We start from the raw sequence: 23,048 nt of genomic DNA on the forward strand, positions 1-23,048 counted from the left end.
TGTTCCTCATTCTACTTTGTTCCCTTTTCCATAGTTGGAGGAAGTCACCATGCTACCCAATAAGCTGTACTATTGCCACCACCCCCAACACCCCAGAGAGAGAATGAATGGAGGATGAGAGAAAGGATGTAGAAATGCCTTTTGAATTATAAGGTCTTAAGAAAACGAGGCAGCAAAACATTGTCAATAGAGCCAGCAGACCTAGGAGCCAGGAGGACATGGATTCTAGTCACCCTTCTGACATACTTACTCTGTGACCCTGGACAAGTTACTTAACCTCTCAGTGTCCTAGGGACCCAAGACTAAAAGTTGCAGAGAAGGTTCCCATTTGCATTGCTAGAGGCAGCTTCCTCACTGGGAGTTCCCTAGATCAATGAAATCACAGCCTGTATTCCATATAAATGCAAGACATTATTAAATGTGCTCTGGGAATTGATGTAATAATGGGGGATTTCCCTTTATGCTGATCCCTTAGTGCACTTCTTTTTTAAAAATAGGGTTGACAGTTTTTGGCATTCTTACAGAAGATTGGTGTGAAGATTACTTGGGTTTTTATTATTTTTGACCTCTTGAGATAGAGTGCTGTATAAAGTGTTTCCTCATGTACCCAGAAATGCTCCAGGTGATGGTTAGTACACTTTGTCCGAGTGTGACTGAAAAGGCACTTGTGTTCCTAACAGACTTTTTTTTTCTAAGAAGTAATTCGTTCTCCAGTTAGCGACTCTGTTGGAAGGGCCTGTTGTTTTGGGCAGCTCTGATCCTTCGTGTCCTATTTGGAGACACCGCTATTGGCTGTACTCCAGGCTGGTCTGTTTGTTGCTATGATTTCACAGTCCTTGCAGCTCCTTCTGCCTCAAAGTTGTATGAAGCATGTCATCAGAATCTTTCTTTTATCCCCCTCCCCACTTTGGCTTTGTAGGGGCCACCACCTTTAGCCATCGTTGGCAGTCCTGACATTGACATCCTCTGGACTTGAAGTGTGTCAGCACTCAGTAAATAAATAAGATTGAAAAGGAATTGTGATTTTATGAGCATGCTCAAGTAACAAGAGCACAAGATTGTTCTCCCTTCTTCTGCCCTCTCTCTTTCCCCTTCTCGTCTCCCTTCCCCTCTTCTGTCTCTCCTCTTCTTTCTCTCCTCTTCCTTCTCCCCTCCTCCTTCTCCCCTCCTCTCTCCCCTTCCTTCCCTTTCCTTCCTCCTTTGCACTAGACTTACTTTTTGCTTGTACCACTCTGCAGGCATGACCATGGGTGGGTGGTTGGGGGGGCATGGCAGGTTTGAAACCCCTGGATTAGGAAAATAGGTTTGCAGACAGCACTAATTAAAGTAGGGACAGCTGGTTAATGTCTTTGTTTTCAAATATTTTTGTTGGCTGATAGTTGGCTTTAAGTTGCCAAAAAGAAACACGAATAATAGATTGTTCTTAAACTGCTGTGCTCCTAATTATTATTTTCAAGTTTCACCAGGAACTTAAAAAAATTTAATCAGCAATGTTGAGAAAAATTTGCAGACGTGGAAGTTCTGAGATCAGGGATGTAGCTATTACTGTTCAGTCTGAGGGCTTAAGTCCATTGAGACTAAGATGGATATTGATGGACAGGTTTCTCCTCTTTGTAAGGAGTGAAAACCCTGTTGTAGAATGGAAAGAACAGTATTATTGAACCCCTCTTTTTCCTTGTTTCTTCCTGCTTGCTCCCTGAAAACCCCTAAGTGTAATGTTACATCCAAATACAGTATAGCTTTACAGCTCTTTGGCTGTTCCAAAGCATAATTTGCCTTTCCTTAGTTATATGACTTAAAAACAGCCTGGTATGATGGAAGAGGTACTAAGCCAGGAAATCTGGGTTGTTTGGAGTCGTTGTCAGGGGTGTGCTGGTAAAGGTTTCACAAATGGTTTGGGCCTGAGGGTGGGGAAGAGGGGGGGCTGGACAGACTTAAATTTAATCTGCATTGTTTACATATTTTCTGTTACTGTAAGTCTAGAAATCAACAAAACAGTAAGTCAAGCCCTGATCTATAGCCTTTGCTGATTGCCAAAGTGTAAATGCTCACACTGAAAATTTAACAATCTGCTCACTGGAGCAGTACACTCCTCTTTCATTGCCTTAGGCAAGTCACTTAAATTCTAAGTTTCCTGACTTACAAAATGATGGAATAAATGAGCTTAAAAGATATAAAGGAATTAAAAGTTATTTTTTTTCCAGGCCTAGAATTTGATGTTAATAAAATAGTTTTGGTACAATTCTATGTCAGGTGTTTCATTAAAAAACAAAACAAAAAACCTTGAGGGTTTCTGAAGAGGGAAGAGACAGCTAGGTAGTAGCATAGTGACTAAAAACTGGACTTGGGATTAGGAATACCTGAATTCAAATTGTAAAACGAGGTCATTGGACTAAATAATCTAAGGTTCCCTCTTGCCTCTAGGTCTCTGATACTATGCTTCCTTATTACATAGAGGAGGAAAATGATACCCAGAGAGGTGCAGGATTTGCTTAAGGTCAAGGAGGTAAGAGGTGGCAGGGTCAGAATTCAAATCCAGCTCTCCTGGTTCTCAGTCCAGTGTTATTTTTATTATAGCACACTTAAGATCAGACTTTTTCATCTTCTTTGTTGATTTGAACTCTGCTTGTTAAATCTCCTTTATAAATATTTTGAGAAATATTTTCAGAATAAATACTTTAATGTCTATTGTATTTTTTCTTTAATTTTGTAACCTCTGACTGTTTTTAAGAAGATTTATTAGCAACTATTAGTTGACATTTAAATGCTGGTTACTTAATGTACTAGGTATGTCACAAAGTTGCAGTAGGCTATAAACTAAAGAAAAGACAAGTAGCACATTTCTATTGGGTACAATGATGATATCATGCTTTAAAATAATAATGAAGTTTTCTATATATGCTCAGAGAGGTTTTTGACTTTATAATTCCAGACATCTCATATCTACATAAGATTTAGGACCTGCACATTTTTAGAACAAAAAAATGTTATTGGTTAATGTACTAGTATTATAAGGACATTTTAGTAAATTTTGTAAAAAAAAAAAAATATTGTTATTTGCAGCAAAGAATCAATTGAAATCTGAGGACACCATTATCATACGGGATTCTTCAATTAAAGTAAATGGAATTTGTCTGACAGAATTAAATTCCACTGGTCATTTTAACAGTAATAATCCTCAGTTAACACATGATGGAGACCTAAATGAAACCAGTGAACAGGCCATTTTGAAAGGGAAAGCAACATCAACGGCAGCCCATCTCAGAAGTGGAGGGTTAGTAGTACTTTTCTATTTGTAATCTTTTAGCATTATCACTTTGCCTTTAACCATTGTCTTCTTAATTTTAATCATCTGTTCTATGTTGATTAGTTTATTAATTAGTTGATTGATTAGTCTCTGCATTTTTTCCCTCTTTATGCCAACAAATGCTAAGGTAATGATTCATGGGAGAATGTGGGATTTCTTGCTCTGTTTAGTCCATGGGTAGATGTGCTGGATTTACGTAATTTCATAATTATTCCCAGTAAAACCTTTATTCACACATACTGGAATAACTCATTTAGGAGAATCAGATGAAGTCACTTATTTTAGTTGTAGTCTTGGCTACCTCTGGAGTATTTACTGGTCATCTAGTTTATGGTTTATCCAGGACTCCTGTTGGACTGCCTTTTATCTCCTGCTACCTCCCCTTTGGCCAATTCTCTCTTTGTTGGCAATGCCACAAAAGATTGGGCAGGGGCAGGGAAAAGGGGCTGCCATTTTAATTAGTGAATTTCATTTTGAAATAGAACTTCGGTAAAAACATAATTACTATTATAGAAAGTTTTAAACTCTTGGCTAAAGATTTGGGAAGTTGAGAATTGGCTTGAGATTTGGAAAATTCTTTGAGTTTCAGTTATCTATGCTATCCCTTATTAAAATGAATAATTGAGAGCTCCTTGTATTTTATACCATCTTTCTAGGTAGGGCACCCTTCAGAAGCAACACTCCTATCTACATTAAACATCTGAAGGACAGAAGAGAAGTTAAATTTGGGGACTACATACTGAAACACCCTTTAATTGAAAAAAATAAAAAGGGGTCCTCGTGCTCATCAGTCTCAGCCATTGTCATATTAAGGCAAACAGAATACTGTATTCAGGTTCTGGACTGCATAGTGTTGACTAAAGACACTTTTGCAGGGTTTTCCAATGGGTCATTGATGAACAACTGCTTTATTTGAATTTTCCCTAACAAAATTAAATTTCATTGGCCATTTTAAGACCAAGCATGTGTTGAGTTTTCTTTAAAATTCTTGATCTGATTTTGGCTATGTGAACATACACAGATGGTTTAACTGTTTTGACTCAATTGGTTGTCTCATTATCATTTCATTTGAACTGATTTTGCAGTGTGGTCACACATAGAACTCATAGTAGCACAGGTAGCCTTCTTCATGTTATTTTTCATTTGGAACATTTTTAGATTAAAAGCAAAAGGGATTAGTAAAAGGAGGTACTTCAAATTGGGATTTGGGGAGTTCATGATAAAGCATCAAACTGGTCATGTTGGGCAAATGTCTTCCCATTTGCGAAGTCTTTAGATATCAGAGTTAAAACATAAAAGTAGTAGAAAGACTTATTTTTCTTTCAGTATTATAATTGAAAAAAATTTTATATTGCTGTCCCCATCCTTATAAGAAGTTAGAATTGCCTAGGAAATGCTAACCAGGAATCATTCTGGTTTTTACAATACTTTGTTTCTAAAGAGCCATTTTGGCAAGCCAGTGTTCCTTGTGTTTCCTAAAATCAAAACTACCAAGGACATCTTAGTTCACAAATGTTTTATGTTAAGCCAGAAAGAACAAATCAGAGAATAGAAGAGCTTATTAGCTTCTTCATGATATACAATATTACAAGATGTTAACGATTGTGATAAATATTTTCTGTTTCCTTTATTAGAATTTTTTGCTTTACATATTGATTAGATTTGGAGTATACATTGGCAGATGTTACTTTCAATAAGATATTTTTTGCTTCATCAGTTTCAACCTCTTTATTTTTGGGTTGGAAATTTGTAGAAGAGATGGCAAAAAATTTATTCAGTATAGTGAAAACAAACAATGGAACACATTAGCAGTTCTTAACATTTATGAATTAGAAGCACATAAGAATACTTGATGATAGTATATCTTAAATGCTTAAATGAACAATTTCAAGAAACAAACATTGCTATATAATGTAATATTCCCAGCTTTAAAAATAAAAATTCTACCATTATTTAACACATTTTCACCTTTAGAACATTAATAGGTAATAAAGAGCATTTTGTTGCAGTGTGCAGGCAAGCAGACATAAAGGAGGGAAGAAAATTCTGAATTAGGAAGGGAGCAGGCAGAAAATACAAAATAAGATATTTAGAAGTACAGGTTTAGGATAAGTAGTTAAATAGTCTCAAATAGTTAAAAATAATAGCTGTATTAAAAAATTCCATTTTCAGGGGGAAAAAAGCAATGGCTAGAGCAAAATCTTTTTAATTTGGACTCCAGATATTTAGAGTTATCTGATAATTTAGATATCATATTCCCGATGATTTTTTTTAACCAAACAAATTAAATAGTGTAAATAGGATTTGATGTTTAACCTCCTTAAAGAGAGGAAACATAGTATCATTTTCATGTAAAAATAACATACTAATTTCAAAGAATCTTTATTCAGCTCTGTTCAACAAACATTAAAGGCCCAGTAAATGCTATGGTCCATAGTAGACACTGGAGATAAAGACAAAAATGAAATAGATTCTGTGTTCAGGGAACTTACATTCTGCTAGGCGTGGTACAATATGCCCACAAATAAGTAAATTAAAAATATATACAAAATCATACTAAGTAATCCTAAGAGGGATAGAGCACTAACTCTAAAAATCAAGAAGGATTTTATGTAGGAATTGGCAACTGTGCTTTGAAGTAATTTAGGAATTCGAAGAGGCAAAGATAAGGAAGGAGGTAGTGCATTCCAAACATGGGGGACTACCTGCACAAAGGCATGGAGGTAAGAGATGCAATGGTGTGAGAATGACTTGGGACAAACAATAATTTTGATATGGTTTCATTCTGTGACGACAGTGGTCTTGAATATGTGCTTCTGCTGACACTAGGCTAAATGCAGAACATCTGACCTTGACCAGATGCAGCCAGATTAAGCTGGTTTATCGATCTTTAGTTAGTTCTATGTCAGTTGAAGGCTGGATTCTGTGCCCTATGTATTTCGTTGTCCTCTTGTGTTTTTAATTCTTTGGTTTTTAAGAATGGATGTTACTGCAAAGAAAATGTAAAAGTTGTAGGTCTTAAAAAGAACACTTCAGTGACTTAGAGATATTTTAGGGGCTGTTGGTGTGGGATAGTCAAGTGTCTTAAGGATCATGCGAGATCATAGTGAAATAGAATGAGTCACACTGAAGCTGAGAAAGTGCAGTCAAAAACAAAAAACAAGAACTTCCAAATCACTGTTATAAAACTGCCTTAACTAAACTTCAGAAAACAAGCAAAGACCTTCAGAAGGACCTGGCAGCTGGAGGCATTGTTCTTGATTCCTCTGCGGTGAGATATATGCTTCTGAAAGTTGAAAAGACAGCAAGGAGACAGAAAAGGTTCCAATTACTGTTTGAAGAGAAGATGTCTGTCATTGGAAAGACAATACAAATACTGAGGTCCTTAAGATTATAAAAAAATAATTTTTATTGAAACTTTTTCATTCAAGGCTATGCCAGAACCATTGTCAGAACAGGTGAGCCTGAGTAAGATATGGGCAACTTTATCACATTATAAAACAACCACTGGAGAAAAATATGTGGGGGATTTTTTATTTCCCATGGGCCTTAAAGTCTTGTCCTCATTTAAGGAAGGATGAATGCTGATAAATCTGTTGAGAAAGCAGAATCATTTTAGAATCATGGAAATTCTCAAATAGAAATGGAATTCTGTAAGATGACCTTGCACCACACCACATGTCATGAAAGGTTAAGAAATCAGATAGAGGTAAACATGCTTCTAGGCTGGGAACTCACCTGGTTTAAACTCCATTAAAAACCTCTGGGTTATAATCAAAGCTAGATTCATCAAAACAACACAATACCTAATGTAATAAGTGGTTTTGTGGTGAAGAATTGCTACATGTCAAAGTCTTGTGAACTCAGTGCCAAATTGGGTGAAAGAAGTGCAGGAAAAGGAGGACATTTTGCATATTTAATTTTTTAAAAAGATGTAAAAAGTTGTAAAGTTTATTGAATAAATCAATAAATTTACTTACTTTGTCCCAAGGAATTCACATATCGCTGAGTGTTGTGTATGAAGAACATCTGTAGCTGGTCAATATGACTACAACAGAGGCTACTTGAAAGAGAAATAATTAGGAGATGACCTTAGAAAGACAGGTGGGATCTAGATTGTGGAGGGTTTTAAATATGAAGATGAGGATTTTGTATTTTATCCTAGAGGCAATAGGGAGTCACCAAAGATTTTTGAGGAGAGGAGTGATGTAGATCTGTGTTTTAAGAATATCAGGTTGCAGCTACTTAGAGGACAGTTTGGAGAAAGGAGAGCTTGGAAGCAGGAGAGAACAAATTCAATTATTGCAGTATTTTAGGTGAGAGGCAATGAGGGTCTGAGGCTGTGAGAGAGTGAAGAAAAGCAAACAGGTGTAAGAGTGGAAATGGAATCAGTGACCCTAATACAACTGGTAAGTTTCAGGTGGGGCAGGGAAGAGGCAAAAGAAAAGATTTCCTAGGAACCCAGGTAATGAGAAAAATGGTGGAATAAGGAAATTGGGGGGATGGATGGATGGATTTAGGGGGGAAATGTGAGTAGTGTCTGGACATGTTGAATTTGAAATGAAGGACCTGAAAGGACCCCTAGTTGGTAGAACTTCATCAATCATTAATATTACTGTATGTTCTTGAGAGCCCTAAAACATTTCTTTAAAACATGTTCTGTTTTATACATTTGTAAACTTTATTGTATTTATGTGTGATATAAACACAATAATCTTTAACATATTACATGCATTATACATAAATTTATACAAGTCCACATATATATTTAAAAACCTTGCAAACTTTCTCTTTAAAAGGTTCTTCAAAATGTAATGGTCCAGCATGAATGAAAAAGTTTCGACAATAAAAATTACCTTTTTAATAATCTTAAAGCCTACTGGTAATAAGTTTCTCAATACTTAGGTAGGTTGGTCCTAAGTGTGGTCTATGGATCCCTGGGAGTTCCAGAAACCAGTTTAGGGATCTTTGAGGTCAAAACTATTTTCATAATAATGCTACAATGTTATTTATCTATTAAGATAATTCTCCCTTTTCCTACTAAATATCTGTGTGAGGCTAGATTTTCTTCATGTACTTCAACCACAACAACATATTGCAACATAACAAATGCAGATAGACATGAAAATCTGTCTTTTATTTGCCAAATGGAGTGTTATCTCAAGCAAAATCTTTCTTTAGTGGGAATGAAGCTGCCTTAAAAAGTTTTTTAAAAGTAGCAGAGAAAATTTCTTTTAACTCGAAAGGATAGTCACTGGGATTGGCTTTTGCCATGTGCATGGATTCTAGTCCTGATGTAAAACATCTGTCATGTTGTCCCCATGAATTGTCAAACCATGCCAAAAATTCCAATATTTCGCGAAAGTGGAATTGAATGAATCTAGGTGGTAACCACTGTGGTAAAAATAAAAGGTAAGGAACCATAAAAAATGAATAATCATAGGCTGGAGAAACATTGCCAGTTTACACAAAGATGATTTGATTGCCTGCTAGGCAATATTATATGTGTCTGTAGCTATATATGTAGTATGTTTACTTGTGTGTATAATAATACAAAAGTGATAATTGGCTGGAGATTTTCACTAATAAAGCTTACAGATAACTTCACTATATAGTTGCTAATGTGAAAGCCCAAGTGATTATGGAAGGAGGGCAAAGTTAATCAACAATATGACCTTGTTTTTGGTTTGGAAAATATTGTCACCATAGCTATGTGAATATGAAGTTTTTTATTAATGGATATTGTTGCTTAAATGTTTCTATAAAATTTTCTACAGACATCTTAAAAGTACAGTGTGCTTTAGTATCGCTGTTGCTAGCTGTTTTGATGAATTCTATTTTTGTAGCTAAAGATAATTTTGGAGAAAACAATCCTGCTACCTGTCTTCACACCTGCAGCCCAAGCCTGGCAAAACAAAGGCGCCACCTCTCTCTTGGTGTTTGAATAGTCTTATTGTTGGTAAAATAACTTAAAAGAAATAGTCTCTTGAATGGTTAGCTTATAAATTTAAATCTACAAAATGACAGTAATTCAAAATTTACACCAATTCAGACTGATCTTCCTTTCATTTAGTTTGAATTAATGAATTTTGACCACGTATAGTAAGGTGGAAGGAAAAAGTATAGAAGAAAATAGAGAATCTGAAAAACAGAACATTAAGAGACACCACTTAGGCCTACTCCCTCATTCTACATTTGAAGAAACAGGCCTGAAGTGGCTTCCCTAGAATTTATCCAGTGGCAAAGCTAGTAGTTGTTAAAAATATTAGTTTGTCATCTAACGCAGAAGAATTTTTAAGTATACGTGTGTGTGTGTGTATATATCCGTTTTCAGGTCTTGAATAATTCTAAGTCCTCTTCAGATTTATTTATTGTAAATAAAATTGAGGATATCATTTTTGTGGCTTATTTTTATTTTTGATATTTGTGTAAAATGGACATAATGTTTTAATAAAGAAATTCTTTAGGAAAATGTTTTAAATTGGTTAAATTTAAGTGTAGCAATTATAATTTGTATTTTGTAACTTAGCTCAAGCTTTTGCTTTAAAAACAAGATGTTATTATGTTAATCAATGCCACAAATTGAGTTTAGTTCTAATAAATGAAGTGTCTGTTTTCTGGGGCAGTAAAATGTTTTGGCCAACATTTTCTACATTTTTTCCATCTAATGCTAAATGATCTCTTTTATTCCCTTAACCCTTTCCTTATTTACATTATTTTATAGTAGTGCCTCTGTTAGAGTAAAATCTTAGCATTCAGGCTAATTCAGAGGCTAGAAGGCAGTATGGAATTATGGAAAGACTATTGTATTTGGAACCTTGAGACTTCTGTTAGAATTTTTGAATGCTTCCTAGCCGTATGACTGAACATGGGCAAGTAACTTGTCTATAATAACTGCCTCACTGGATTGTTGTGAGGAAAGTATTCTGCAAACATTAAAGTACTATATGAATCTTTTCACATGGCAGCAATAAATCACTTCATCTCTGTACTCAGAGGGTACCTTTATTTTCTAATACAGTGTTTAAGACTTGCTTTGATGGTAATTTTCTAAGCTGGTAATGCCTGGTCATTAAGAAAATTGGAGAAACAGTTTTAGGGATTTGAATATTAGTTACATGTTTGTTACATCTAGTTTGTCTGGGTAGAGTTGTTGTGCCTCCCAAAACATAAATTTCTTTCTAAGTTAACATCTTTGTATCTCCAGTGTCTAGTTCAGGGCATCATACTTATAAAGAAATTCATGTTTGATTTGTCGTTTTACTAATTGGATTGATTTGAACCTAAAGAGAGAGATCTTTAGTGTGGTATGTGATTCTATTCCTGTCCTATTTGGTGTCTTTATTAATGAGTTGATTAGAAGCCATGACTATCAGATTTTTCATGTGTTGGAATCAATAGTTCATGCAATTAAAATTATTCTCTGTAGCTCTAGAGAGTAAAACTTGACCCGCTGGGTATGTTATAAGGAGGTAGGACTAGAGGACTGCAAAGGACCCTTCCAGCTCTAATAATTTGTAGCTTTAAATTTCAGCAGATTATAAAGGGAGAAAGTTTTTAACTGAGCTATTGAAATAATAGAATAGGCTGCCTTGTGGCATAATAAGCTGAGGTTTCCGTCACTGGGTACATTCAAGCAGAAGCTGGATAATTATATATCAGGGGTGTTGTGTAAGGTACTCCTTCATGACACGGGTAGTTGCCCTAGATGGTGGCCAGAGTCTCTTGTGCCAAACTATTCTATAAGATGAATTTAAAAGACACTGAGGAAGGTGTCATTGCAGAGATTTGCTTCTGTTAGGTAGAAGGGAAGGAGATGCTTTTGGCACTGTAGAGGAGCATGCTATATCAGAATATTTTCTAAAGTATTAATATTAGTGTTCCTGATTTTTTTTTTTTTTTTGGCCAAGTGGGGCAGGATAAACAACTTTGACCTGGTGATAATTAGGGAGACCTACTTTCCAGTTCTGTGCATTCCAATGTTGCCGCTCCCTCTTATCTCAACCTAGTTAGAGGATTTACCATGGGTTCCTAAGTGCTTCCTTTCCCCTATGTTTTCCCTCTTTTCCTGGTTTGCTAAGCATGGGAGCCTCCTTTGCCCCAGGCCCTTCTGAGATAGGCCCAGGTTGTTTGTTGAATTTTTTTTCCCATTGAGCTCATTTCTTTCTGCCTTCTTCTGGAAGAGTGAATCTCTTTTCTCACTGAAGATCACACAGCATCCTATATCCTGGGATTTTGATTGGTATTTCTCTTAAGCCAATAGCTTTCTGCCACCAGATCTGCATTTTAATTTGCTTGTTAAAATAAAGTGGTTATTCCAAAGCATTATAAAACCAAAACATTTTTTGTGAGTTTAGCTCAATCTTTTATATCCTTTTCTAAAAAGGCAGAATGAAGTAGGAGATGATGGTATGTCTGTTTTTATAGAAAGCCTGAGGTTTGGAGGGACAGCATTGTAGACAGAAATTGAGGAAGAGGTCTTTGCTAGCCAGGGGACTTATCTGGAGATGATCCCAAAACTAGAGCGATTCCTAGTAACATAGTTAGGGGGAAGTGAACCAGTCTTTATTAATTACTTACTATGTACCATGCATTGTATATACCAAGCATTTTATAAATATTATTTTGGTGTAATCGTTACAACCCTATGAAGTAGATACTATTATTAACTTCATTTTATAGTTGAGGAAATTGAAGCAAAGAGAGGTTAAGTGACTTGCCCAGGGTCACACAAGATAGTAAGCATCTAAGGCTGGATTTGGATTCCGCTCTTTCTGACTTCAGACTTAACGCTCTATCCGCTATACCACCTAGTGGCCTGGTGGTGTTCAGACTTGTGTCTGCTTTTCCTAGAGGTAGTGATAGAGGTCAAGATGCTGCAGGTATGGGGAAGGGAGTATATGCTTGTGAGTGTGTGTACACACACACACACACACACACACACACACACTATACCTATATATACATATAACATGTGTGGCTGGATTTGACTGGCAATATGGGAGGAAATACATATGAATAAATGTTATGCCATTTGGGATAATGAATTTCATGGCACTAATAAGTTTGGTTCCCAAAAAAAACCAACAACTTCAGAGCAGGTTCTCTTATTTTTTATTTTCCATATTTCATATTTGCGGCTATGGAGTGCTGATCTCAAAGCCACAAAGACCTGAATTTGAGTCCTTCCTCTGACGTATGTTTACTATGTGACCCTGGACAAGTCACTTGCTTCATCTTTCAGTGTTGTAATTAACTTTTAAGACTATAAGCTGTAGAGAAGGTACCAGCCAGCTTTCATAGAAGCAGTGCCTATATCCAGGCGCTCCCTAATCCAATGCAATTACAGGTCTAGTTCCCTATTCTGAGCCTACCTATCACATTTTCACGCAATTTCTGTAGTCAGTAAACCTTAATTAAATACTTTGTGCCAGGTCCTGTGCTGAGTGCTGGGGATACAAAGAAAGGCAAAAGTCAGTCCCTGCCTTCAAAGATGTAAGTTTTGGATGCTGCAAAAGAAGACGTGTTTCCTGTGTGGGGTACCCGCTGCTTTAGAACACCTGTTTACAATGGCTCATGTACACAGAGAATGATTACTGTGCATTAACACTTCTCTCAGAGTGCATGGCCATTGCTTTTGTTCTATGGGCTAAGGAGCTTTTGAGGACTGCTCCCCTGGAAGCTGCAGGAGCAGCCTTCTAGGCCTCACGGGCTCATCCCAGCTAATCTGTTTTTGATAAATATTGTCTCCATGGAAAAATTTGTTCTGGGTTCTAAACAATTTACTTACAACTGCACTTTTGGAATACAATGAGCCCATTTATAAGCCGATAACCACCAGTATTTACATGCGTTCTGGTAATTTTTTTTGACGTTTATAAATATAAAAATGTGCTTTTTTAGAGTATCAACTTCATTAGTTTTGGATTTTTCTTATCAAAACAGGGAGGCAGTGAGCTCCAGTGGAAAAAACACTGGCCTGGGACTCAGGAGACCAGACTTGGCTGGTGTCTAAATGTGTGATCTTGAACAAACCACTGAACCTCTGTGAGCTTCTTATTTCTAAAGTGAGGGAAGCTGGACTACAACTTTTTGGTCTCAAGACCCCTTTACATGTTTAAAAATTATTGAGGACCCCAGAGAGCTTTTTGTGGATTATATCGATATTCATCATATTAAAAATTAAAATAGATAAATTAAACTATTTAAAATACTGAAATTTTATTTAAAATACTCAGATGTTAAATAATAGTTTAATATTTAAATTTTAATTAAAATTAAATTTGCTTTAAATTGTAAATAAATATTTAAAATTACAAACTCATCATATGTTAATATATTTTTATGAAAGATAACTATATTTCCTCCAAAATTAAGAGTGGCATTTAAAAATACACACATCCACATTTGCAAACCTCTGACTAGATTCTGGCAGCCAGATTCTCATATCTGCTTTTGCATAATCTATTGTGATACGTTGTTTTGAAGTATATGAATAAAATTTGGCCTTACATAGATATTTAGCTGGAAAGGGAAGTGTATCTTAATGGTCAAATGATGTCTTAGTATTATGAAAATAATTTTGACCTTGAGGACCCTCTGAAAAGGGACCTCCAAGGATCCACAGACTATAACTTAAGGAACACTGAACTGTATGATGCTAAAGATCCCTGGGAGCTCTTTAAAAAAAAAGAAAAAGCTTATGCTTCTAAGTGAAATAGAGTACTTGCCGTGCCATAATAGTGACCTCTTGTGGGGAAGATTCTAATCTCTGAGAGTTGCTAAATTTGGTTTTACATTTTACAGTGGCTTCCTACTACTGTGTATGGTTTTGACCTGTTGCTTTTCATGATTCAAAAAATATAGTTTGAAATTAAATATTAAGAACTATGGAAAGATACTGTTTAGTTGAGATACTGTGTATAGGAATGTATCATACTTTCCAAGTAACTTTTGTATTCTTTCTTCAGATGTTTCATATTCCAGAGCATCTGCATTTTAAAGAAAGATACTTTTTTTGGTTTTTGTCCCTGAGTCTTTTTTTCTTGTGTGTGTGCCTCCTCTTCTTAGTGATCTGACGAAAAGACGTGCCAGGGCTTCATCGTTTCTGGTCAGTACTAACAAGAATACATTGGAATCAGACAAAGGTAGGTAACTTGTATTCCAGAAAATTTATCTTTGCTTTCTTGCTTGTCATTCACTCATATGCCCCTCAGTTGGAATCATCTAAGTTTTCTTAAGATGAAAGAATGATGTTAAAAGAAATCCTTTTTAGGTTTAAGATCTCAGTTATCTAATCTTTAAATGAGAGGGTTAGACTAAATTCATTTCAACAGTTCCCTTTAACATTAAAACTCAGGTATATGCCTAAAACGAATGGAGTACAGTAATTAAGGGGCCAGCTGAATTATGGCTACTGGATATAATGCTAATTGAGATAATAATATCATTGATAATATGAATCACAGGCCAGAAATTATGTTAAACCAAAATAAGATTAAGTTAAATAAATATCTTTAAACTTATTTTTCTTTGGGGAAGAAGGCCATTTTTGTGTTTGACAGAAATTTCACAAAACATCTAGGGAAATGAGTTAGGGATAATACTGCTTTCTGAAGTCCCATTGTTGCTAAGGCTTATTGCATTTGCATGCTAAAAACATCAGCCAATAAGCGTAGTGTCAAGTTTTTGTGTCCAAGATGCAGAATTGTGGTTTAAAACTGTAACCACTGAGACAGCAAAATCTTAAAAAACATGCTGAACTTTTTGCTTGACTTAACCAGTTTCCTGTTGAATCATAATTGTTATATTTAGAGATCTCTGTACCAAGATGAAAGTATTTTCTAAAGTACTAGGTTCTTCCCCAACACTAAAAGATTTCATTTTTGGTGGATTTTTAAAAACTAATGATTGTGTATTTCGGTCTTAGAGCGACTATTCCACATTAAAGTTTATTGTATTGAACTTTATGGAGAGGGAGGGAATTTGCAGCACAGTAAGTGAGGCACGAGTGGGACACAAAACAGTCCTTGGGAGATTTGAAATTAAGCAGTTTACTAGAATATCCTGTTAATATTCAGGTCAAGAAGATAAATATTTTAGGAATATCTAGGAGAGTGCTCAGTGAAAGATCTGATTCCACTCCAATAAGAAACTGCTTTCTAATCTCTTCCTCACCTATGTGAAGTTATTATTTTTAGTACTTAGAAGATACTCACAGTGTAAACCTTGGGGGCACTGAAGGAGGTAATTCATTCCATAGCATTTTGTGTTTATTTCATTTTCCTTGGTGAACAGTTCATTTATCTCAGTTTTACTTGGCATCGTTGAATAGCATTTTGGATAGCTTCATTTACATGGGAGGTGAAGAAGCTAAATGGCTTTTGGTCTTAAAAACCGTATTTCTGATGGATTTAAATATATCAACTCTTATATTTTGCTCCATTAAAATACTTCTCTGGCTTTTCAGCTGTCTTGCTGTGTGTTGGCTTGGATTTACTTTTTAGATAGAAGGGATTTTGAAAGTGACACTGGTCTGTCAAAGATCAAGTTTTTTGTAAAGCTTGAATTTTTATGTTTGCTCTTTGATTCCATTTAAAATCTACTTATGAAATTTATAAAGGTTAAGATAAAGTATGCATCATGATGTAGAAAATAAACAGATTTATTAAGCAGCTTTTAAAAAAATAAGCTTCTGATACCAATGTGAGGAGATTTCCTCCTGAATGCAACTTTAGCATAGTGTTTTATAATTAACTCTTGTTTATGGGATGTATTATCTGAACTCTTGCTCTCCAGGGCATGGAAGGCGCCCAAACTATTTAAGTACTACTTTTTGACAGTTCTCGTCCTATTTATTTCTGTGGATAAAATGCTTCTTGAAGCCCAATCATTTAATAACTTTCCTTGCTACTGAGGTTTGAGAAAGTTTAAGTCTAGTGTGTGGAATGGAGAGAGAAGCTAGGATGGTGGTCAGCAGGTAGTAATGGGGCAGAATGGGACACTTGTTGAGCTTTTTGGCTGCCTCCGAGTAAAATTATAACAGAATGAATGTCTTTTTTTTTATTTGAAGTGAATTCTTAAAAAACTAGACCATACTATATTCAAATGTGAGTGCATTTGTAGTACAAAACTAGAATTCAGATGAATTTTCATAAAGATGCCATTTTGGATTATTCATACTATAGTTCCATTGTGAATGATTAAGAGTTGACTGATTTAATTGTTTGTGTAAAACAAAAAAGTCATTTTAACCAGGTTAACACAGCAAATCTTGGAAAGAGTAGGTTCAATTGAGTTATGAGGTTGGAAGCCAGAATGCAAAGGGTGAAGGAGTGAGTCAGAAAAAAGGAGGTGGGGATAATAAGTGTGGATGGCTTCTTCTAGGAGTTTGGCTGAGAAGGCAGAGAGATACAAGCCTGAGGGGAAAGTAATGTCTAGTGAAGATCTTTTAAGGATGGGGAAAACTTGTGCATGTTTGAAGACAGTAGGGAAAGAGTCAGTAGGCAGTGAAAGACTGAATATTAGAGAGAGAAAAAGAGAGGGAGGGTGGGGGAGGGAGGAAGGGGAGGAGATGATTGAGAATGCAGAAAATGGGAGATGATGGTGTCACGCACACGTGTAGAGGGGGTCACCTTGGGAAGGAGAAGGGACTGCCTCTTTGTCAGAGATAGGGAAAGGAGAAGAGAGTAGGAGATGAGATCGACTATAATATTTGGCATAGTTGCTGATCCATTTTGGTAGAGGGAGTTTTCTGTCTGAAAATTCCCTATACAAGTGAAATCACAAGTCCACAAAAACAACAACAACAACAAAAAAAACCAAACCAACCCAGACCTCTGAATACCCACTGTTCATTTTCATAATGTTTTGCACAGCATCACAGAATTGGAAAGGATTTATTTCCATCCTTAACTAAATAAAAATCACTTCTGTAATGTATCAATGTAGACCTCTTGTAATTGTCCGTCTGCTTCAAAACCGCTAGTGAAAGGGAACCTACTACTTTCTGAGGTAGTTCATACATTTATTTAGAAAATTTTCTTTTTATTACGAACTTGACAATCAACAACAAACATGAACAGTTCCATATGCAAAAAATAAGCTTGTGCATGAAACTGTGAATATCTATTAGTAACTTCAGAAAATAGGATATTAAATACCCCGCCTCTCCCCAAATCATCAGCCTTTCTGGAAATTGCCAGCAAAACCCAGCAGAAAAATGTAGACAAGGAAATTCCATCCAAAATCACTATAGGATGTATTGACTATCTGGGAGTCTAGTTACCAGTACATGTACAGGAATTATATGAGTTCAACACACTCATTTCAGAAATAGAGGACAACAGTTGAAAAGATTTTTAAAGTATATTTTAATGAAGTAGTACTAACATTGCCCTGCTTGTCTGTGGCCTTTTTTGAACTCCCTCCTCCTTTCTTGCTCTTAATATTCTTAAAATGTTTCATTTAGATTCTTTTCTTCAAATCACTATCCCCTAGCCTCCCCTCTTTCCAGAACATACACACACACACACACACCCACACCCTATAAAATGTTTCTCTTGTTACAAATCAGTATAGTCAAGCAAGGCAAATCACACATTATATCTGAAAATATAGGTCTCATTCTGTACCTAAGATCTGCCACTGCTGTGCTAAGAGGTGGGATGCATGCGTCATCTTCAGTCTTCTGGAATCATGACTAATTACTGTATTGACCAGAGTTCTTCAGTCTTTCAAAGTTATTTTCCTTCCAATATTGTAGTTATTATATAAATTGTTCTCTTGGTTACCTTCTCTTCACTTTGCATCAGTTCCTGTAAATCTTTTGCAAATCTCATTGCATCTTTCTCTTTCGTCATTTCTTACGGTGCAAGAATCTTCACATACCATAATTTGTTTAGCCATTCCACAATTAATGGGCACCCACTATATTTCCAGTTATTTGCTACAACGAAAAATGGTGCTAGAAATATTTTTGTACTTTGGGATCTTTACCCTCCCTTTAATTTCCTTGAGGGTATATGTCTAGTAGGTATCATGGATCAGAGGGTACATATACAGTTTAGTAAGTTTTGGTATGGGTCTGCATTTCTTTTCAGAATGGTTAGACTGATTCACAGCTTCATTAACAGTGCATTAGTGTGTCTTCTCTCCCAAAGTCCCATCGACAATTTTCTTTTCTTTTTTTTTTTGGTGGGGGGAGGTTGTCTCTGCCAAACTGATAGGTGTCAGGTGGAATTCGCATTTTGATTCGCATTTCTTTTTATTGTTAGTGATTGGGAGCGTTTTTTTTTTTTTTATGTCTGCTGATGGATTGCCATTAAGGTCTATTTGTATCCTTGAACCATTTATCTCTTGGGAAATGGCTTTTGTTCTTACATATTTGTATCCATTCCCTGTATATTGTGTATATCTCCCTTATTTAGAGAAATTCATTTTAAAGATTCTTCCCAGCTCACTGTTTCCCTTCAAATCCAACTACATTGCACAAAAACTTTTGGACTTTTTTGTAATACAAATATTCTGTTTTATATTTTGTGATTATCCCTAGCTTGTTTGGTTAAGTACCTTTTCCCTATCCAGTTTTGTGAAAGGCATCTATTTCCCTTTTCTAATGGGTTTATGATATAATCTTTTATTTGTAGGTCATGTATCCACTTTTGAATTCATTATAGGTTGCTAGGTGGCAGAGTGGATAAAGCTCGGGATCTGAAATCAGGGAGACTTGTTTTGAATTGTCTTAGACGTTTACTAGATCTGTGATCTATATAACCTCTGTCTACCTCAGTTTCCTCACTTGTAAAATGGGGATAAAAATAGAACCTACAGCCTAAGGTTATTGTGAGGATTAAATGAAATAATATTTGTAAGGTGCTTTGCAAACCTTAAAACACTCTAGAAATGCTAGCTATTATTAATATGTGGTTTATAGTGTGAGATATTGGTCTAAGCCTATTTCTCTGAGTGCTTGCCAGTTTTCTTAGTAGTTATTATAGAATAGTTTGTCCTTTCCTCATTGGTTCTTGGGTTTATTGAACAGTATGCTACTATGTTTATTGTTTGTGTGTTTTGTGTCTCTTATCTGATCCATTGATCAGCTTTCCTATTATAGTCAGTACCAAATCATTTTGATTATTACAGATTTTTAGAATAGCTTGAAATCTGATAATCTGCTGAGGAGTGGGGAACCTGCAGCCTCGAGGCCACATGTGGGCTAGGTCCTGAAGTGTGGCCCTTTGACTGAATCCAAACTTCACAGAACAAATCCCTGTCCCAGCCCCTCCTTTCATTCCCATCTTTAATTTTTTTTTTCATTTCCCTTTCTTGGCCTTTTGTTCTTCCATATGATTTTGTATTTTTGTCTGATTCTGTCAAGAAGTCCTTGGTAGTTTGATATGACTCTGAATTTGTAAATTAATTTAGGTAATTTTACTATAGCAAGGCTCAACCACGAATAACTAATATATCTCTATTTGTTTTCCTTTATTTCTGAAAAATGTTTTATAGTTGTATTCATATAACATCTGTATGTATTAGTAAATGAATTCCCAGATTGTTTCTAAATTCTGTGGTAGCTTTAAATGAGGAAAGGAAAAGGGGGAGGGAATAAGCACTGTATAAAGCATTTTTTTTAAACCAATATTATAACATGGGATTTCCTTGTCGTGTCATTCTGCTGGATTTTATTGGTAATATCCATAAAGGCTGATAATTTTTTTATAGATTTGTTATCCTGCTATTTGACCAAAGTATTGATTATTTTAATTAATTTTTATTTTAATCTCTAAGGTTTTTTAAGTAAACTATCATAATCTACAAAAAAATGATCTTCATTTTCTCTTTACCTATGCTTATTTCCTCAATTGCTTTTCTTGTATTACTGCTATAACTAACATTTATAGAACTCTATTGAATAATAGTGATGGTGAACATTCTTACTTTAGCCCAATCTTATTGGAAAGGCCTCTAGCATTTCTTCTTTACAGATGCTACTTCTTGCTTTTAGACAAATGCTACTTCTTGTTTTTAGACAAATATTGGAAGGAAATATTAAGGAAAAGTCCACTTATTCTTTTGCATTTTAATGTTTTAATATAAATGGATATTGTATTTTGTCAAAAGCTTTTTTTTTGCATCTGTTGTTATAATTAAGTGATTTTTAAAAATTGCTAATGTAGCCTATGTGGAGGAAGAATATAGCAGGCATTTCTGCCATTTCCTGGACAAGGTGCAAATTAGCTAGATATAATGTGAATTCTCCTCTGTGTTTATTGCTTATTGATGAGGTGTTTGTTCTGGCAATGATCTAATTTTGTAGCATTGGTGGGGATCTCCAAGTTGACATCTCAGGAGCGATAGAATTCATACACAGCCTTCCTGGAGCTTGGAATTGGCCTTTAAAAAGGGGAATGCTTAGATCCAGACTTGGAGAAGTTGGAGACCTCAAAAGAGATTAGAAAAGAAAGGCCTTTTCAAGGGAGAGGCCTTGTGAGGAAGTGTGTCAGACAGAAGAGTGAACAATACAAAAAACAGATGCAGAGAGAGGAAAAATATAGACACATAGAGGAAAAATTCATTGTCTCCTCTTCTGGAAACAACTCTGTGAATCTATACCTTTATAAGAAATCTTATATACTAATCTCCAGTATCTCACATTACTTAGAGATATGCACTATATCTGCCATATGCACATCTAGGAACATAGGCTCAGAAAGAAGGGCAGAGTCCAGGTTGGAATTTAGGAGCCAGTAGGGGAAAGTCTGCTTGACATCTTCTAAAAACATAACTAGAGTTTTCCTGACTATTTCAATAGCTTGCTATTGGGTCAAACAAAACTTGTTATATCTTCTTTATCTCATTAGTCTTTTGCTTACAGGGAAGCTGAGGCCCTTTTTAGGGAGAGTAAAATGAGCCAAATCCTCTGTTCTCATGTCTAAGAATATGAACCAAAGATACCTGCAAGAGACTTTAAGGTTACAGGATAATTGATTTAGAGTTGGAAAGGATATCCTCACTTTTAGCTCCCTTGTTGTTAGGTGAGTTAACTGAGGCCCAGAGGGGTAAAATGTCTTACCTTAAGGTTATATGACTAGTAAATAGCAGAGCTGGGATTTGAATTCCACATCTTCTGACTACAAATACAAGCATCTTTCTACTTCACAGTGTCACTTCTACCCCCAATATTCTACTCAGGTTTGCAGGGGATAGGATGAATATAAAACTGCAAATGTGTGCTGACTAGGGGACTATATACTGTGAGACTAACATTGTGCCTTTTTAAATCATCCTACATCTTACTTGACTTCCCTAGTTTGTGCCATATGCATATTTGATAAACTTAAGCAATAGATAGAGTCAGGAGGACTTAAGTTCAAATCCAGCCTTAGATACTTACTAGCTCTGTGTGACCTTGGGCAAATCACTTAACCTTTGTTTGCCTCAGTTTCCTGAGTTGTAAAATTAGTATAGTAATAGTATCTACTTCCTAGAATTATTGTGTGGATCAAATGAGATATTTGTAAAGCACTTAGCACAGTGTCAGAAAGTCATGACCCCCCAAAAAAAGCCTACATATAATATTTCAAGAAATCATAAGACAAAAATGCCTAAATCTCTTAGAACCAGGGACAAAGTCCTAAAAGAAGCCTCCAAATGAAAACTCCCAGTAACATTTTAGCCAAAATCTAGAGCTTCCAGGTCAAAATAAAAATATTGCAATCATTCAGAATGAAAAAACTCAAGGACCCAAGAGCTGCAGTCAGGATCACACATAATTTAGCAGCTACCACTTTAAAGGAACAGTGAGCTTGGAATACCATATTCCAGAATGGCAAAGGGTATTGGTTTACAATCAAGAATGATTTACCTAGCAAAATTAAATATGATTTTATAGGGGAGGAATTGGATCTTTAATGAGATAAAGGACATTTCCAAGCATTCTTGATGAAAAGACCAGAGCTGAGTAGAAACTTTGAAATATAAACACAGGAGTCAAGAGTAAAAGTAAAAAAGAACAAGTAGTCATAAAACCAAACAAATTGAACTGTTTATATTGTAATATGAGATGATATGTGTATCTTCTCAGAGCTTTATCATCATCAGGGATCATAGAGGGAGTCTAATTAGAGAGACTGGGAGTAGTTTTTCTATGTTTGATGATCTTAAAATAAGAATGGAAAAAGGAAGAGAAAGATAGGAAAATTATCTCACATGGTCAGTGTTAAGCAAAAAGAAGTCTCTACAAACAGTGAAGGAAGGAGTAAGGTGGGAAGAACTGGAGACACTTGACTCTCACTTTCATCTGAGCTGATCAGAGGGATACACACACACAGAGTTGGGGAAGACATGCATTTCACTCAATTGGGAAATGAGAGAAAGAAAGAAGGAGCAGGGAGCATAAGAGGCAGAGTAGATTAAGGAAGGGATCCATTTTAAGTGAAACAAACTCTTAAGGAGTATAGATTTCAAATATCTTAAAAGAAAAGAAAGCAAGGATAAGAACCTGGTATTGGTCTCTGGATAATGGAGAGAGGAGCAGGAGAGCACTGGTGCCGAGTTCACTCCTTCCATCTTACCACACTCTTCCTTATAAAGCTAGGGATGGAAATTATAGAGTATAAGAGAATATCGTGGAAGGAAATATACAATCAGTAATCATAACTATGAATGTAGATAGGATGAACTCACCCACAAAATGAAAGAGGATAGCAGAAGGGATTAGAAAGCAGAATCCAACAAT

The 23,048-nt window shown here is 35.7% G+C and overlaps 1 protein-coding gene across 3 annotated transcripts in view; it reads left to right on the forward strand.

The window, feature by feature from the left end:
• ARMC2 (armadillo repeat containing 2) overlaps nt 1-23,048 on the forward strand; it is a 157,076-nt gene that overhangs the window by 34,968 nt on the left and 99,060 nt on the right. For all 3 annotated transcript variants that reach the window (XM_027856463.1, XM_027856471.1, XM_027856478.1), the window contains exons 5-6: nt 3,064-3,274; nt 14,378-14,454. In XM_027856463.1, coding sequence (XP_027712264.1) covers nt 3,064-3,274; nt 14,378-14,454 — 288 coding nt within the window. The remainder of the gene's footprint in view (nt 1-3,063; nt 3,275-14,377; nt 14,455-23,048) is intronic.

Source organism: Vombatus ursinus, unplaced genomic scaffold (genome assembly GCF_900497805.2).
Source record: "Vombatus ursinus unplaced genomic scaffold, bare-nosed wombat genome assembly UNPS02000582.1, whole genome shotgun sequence".
NCBI lineage: Eukaryota > Metazoa > Chordata > Mammalia > Diprotodontia > Vombatidae > Vombatus > Vombatus ursinus.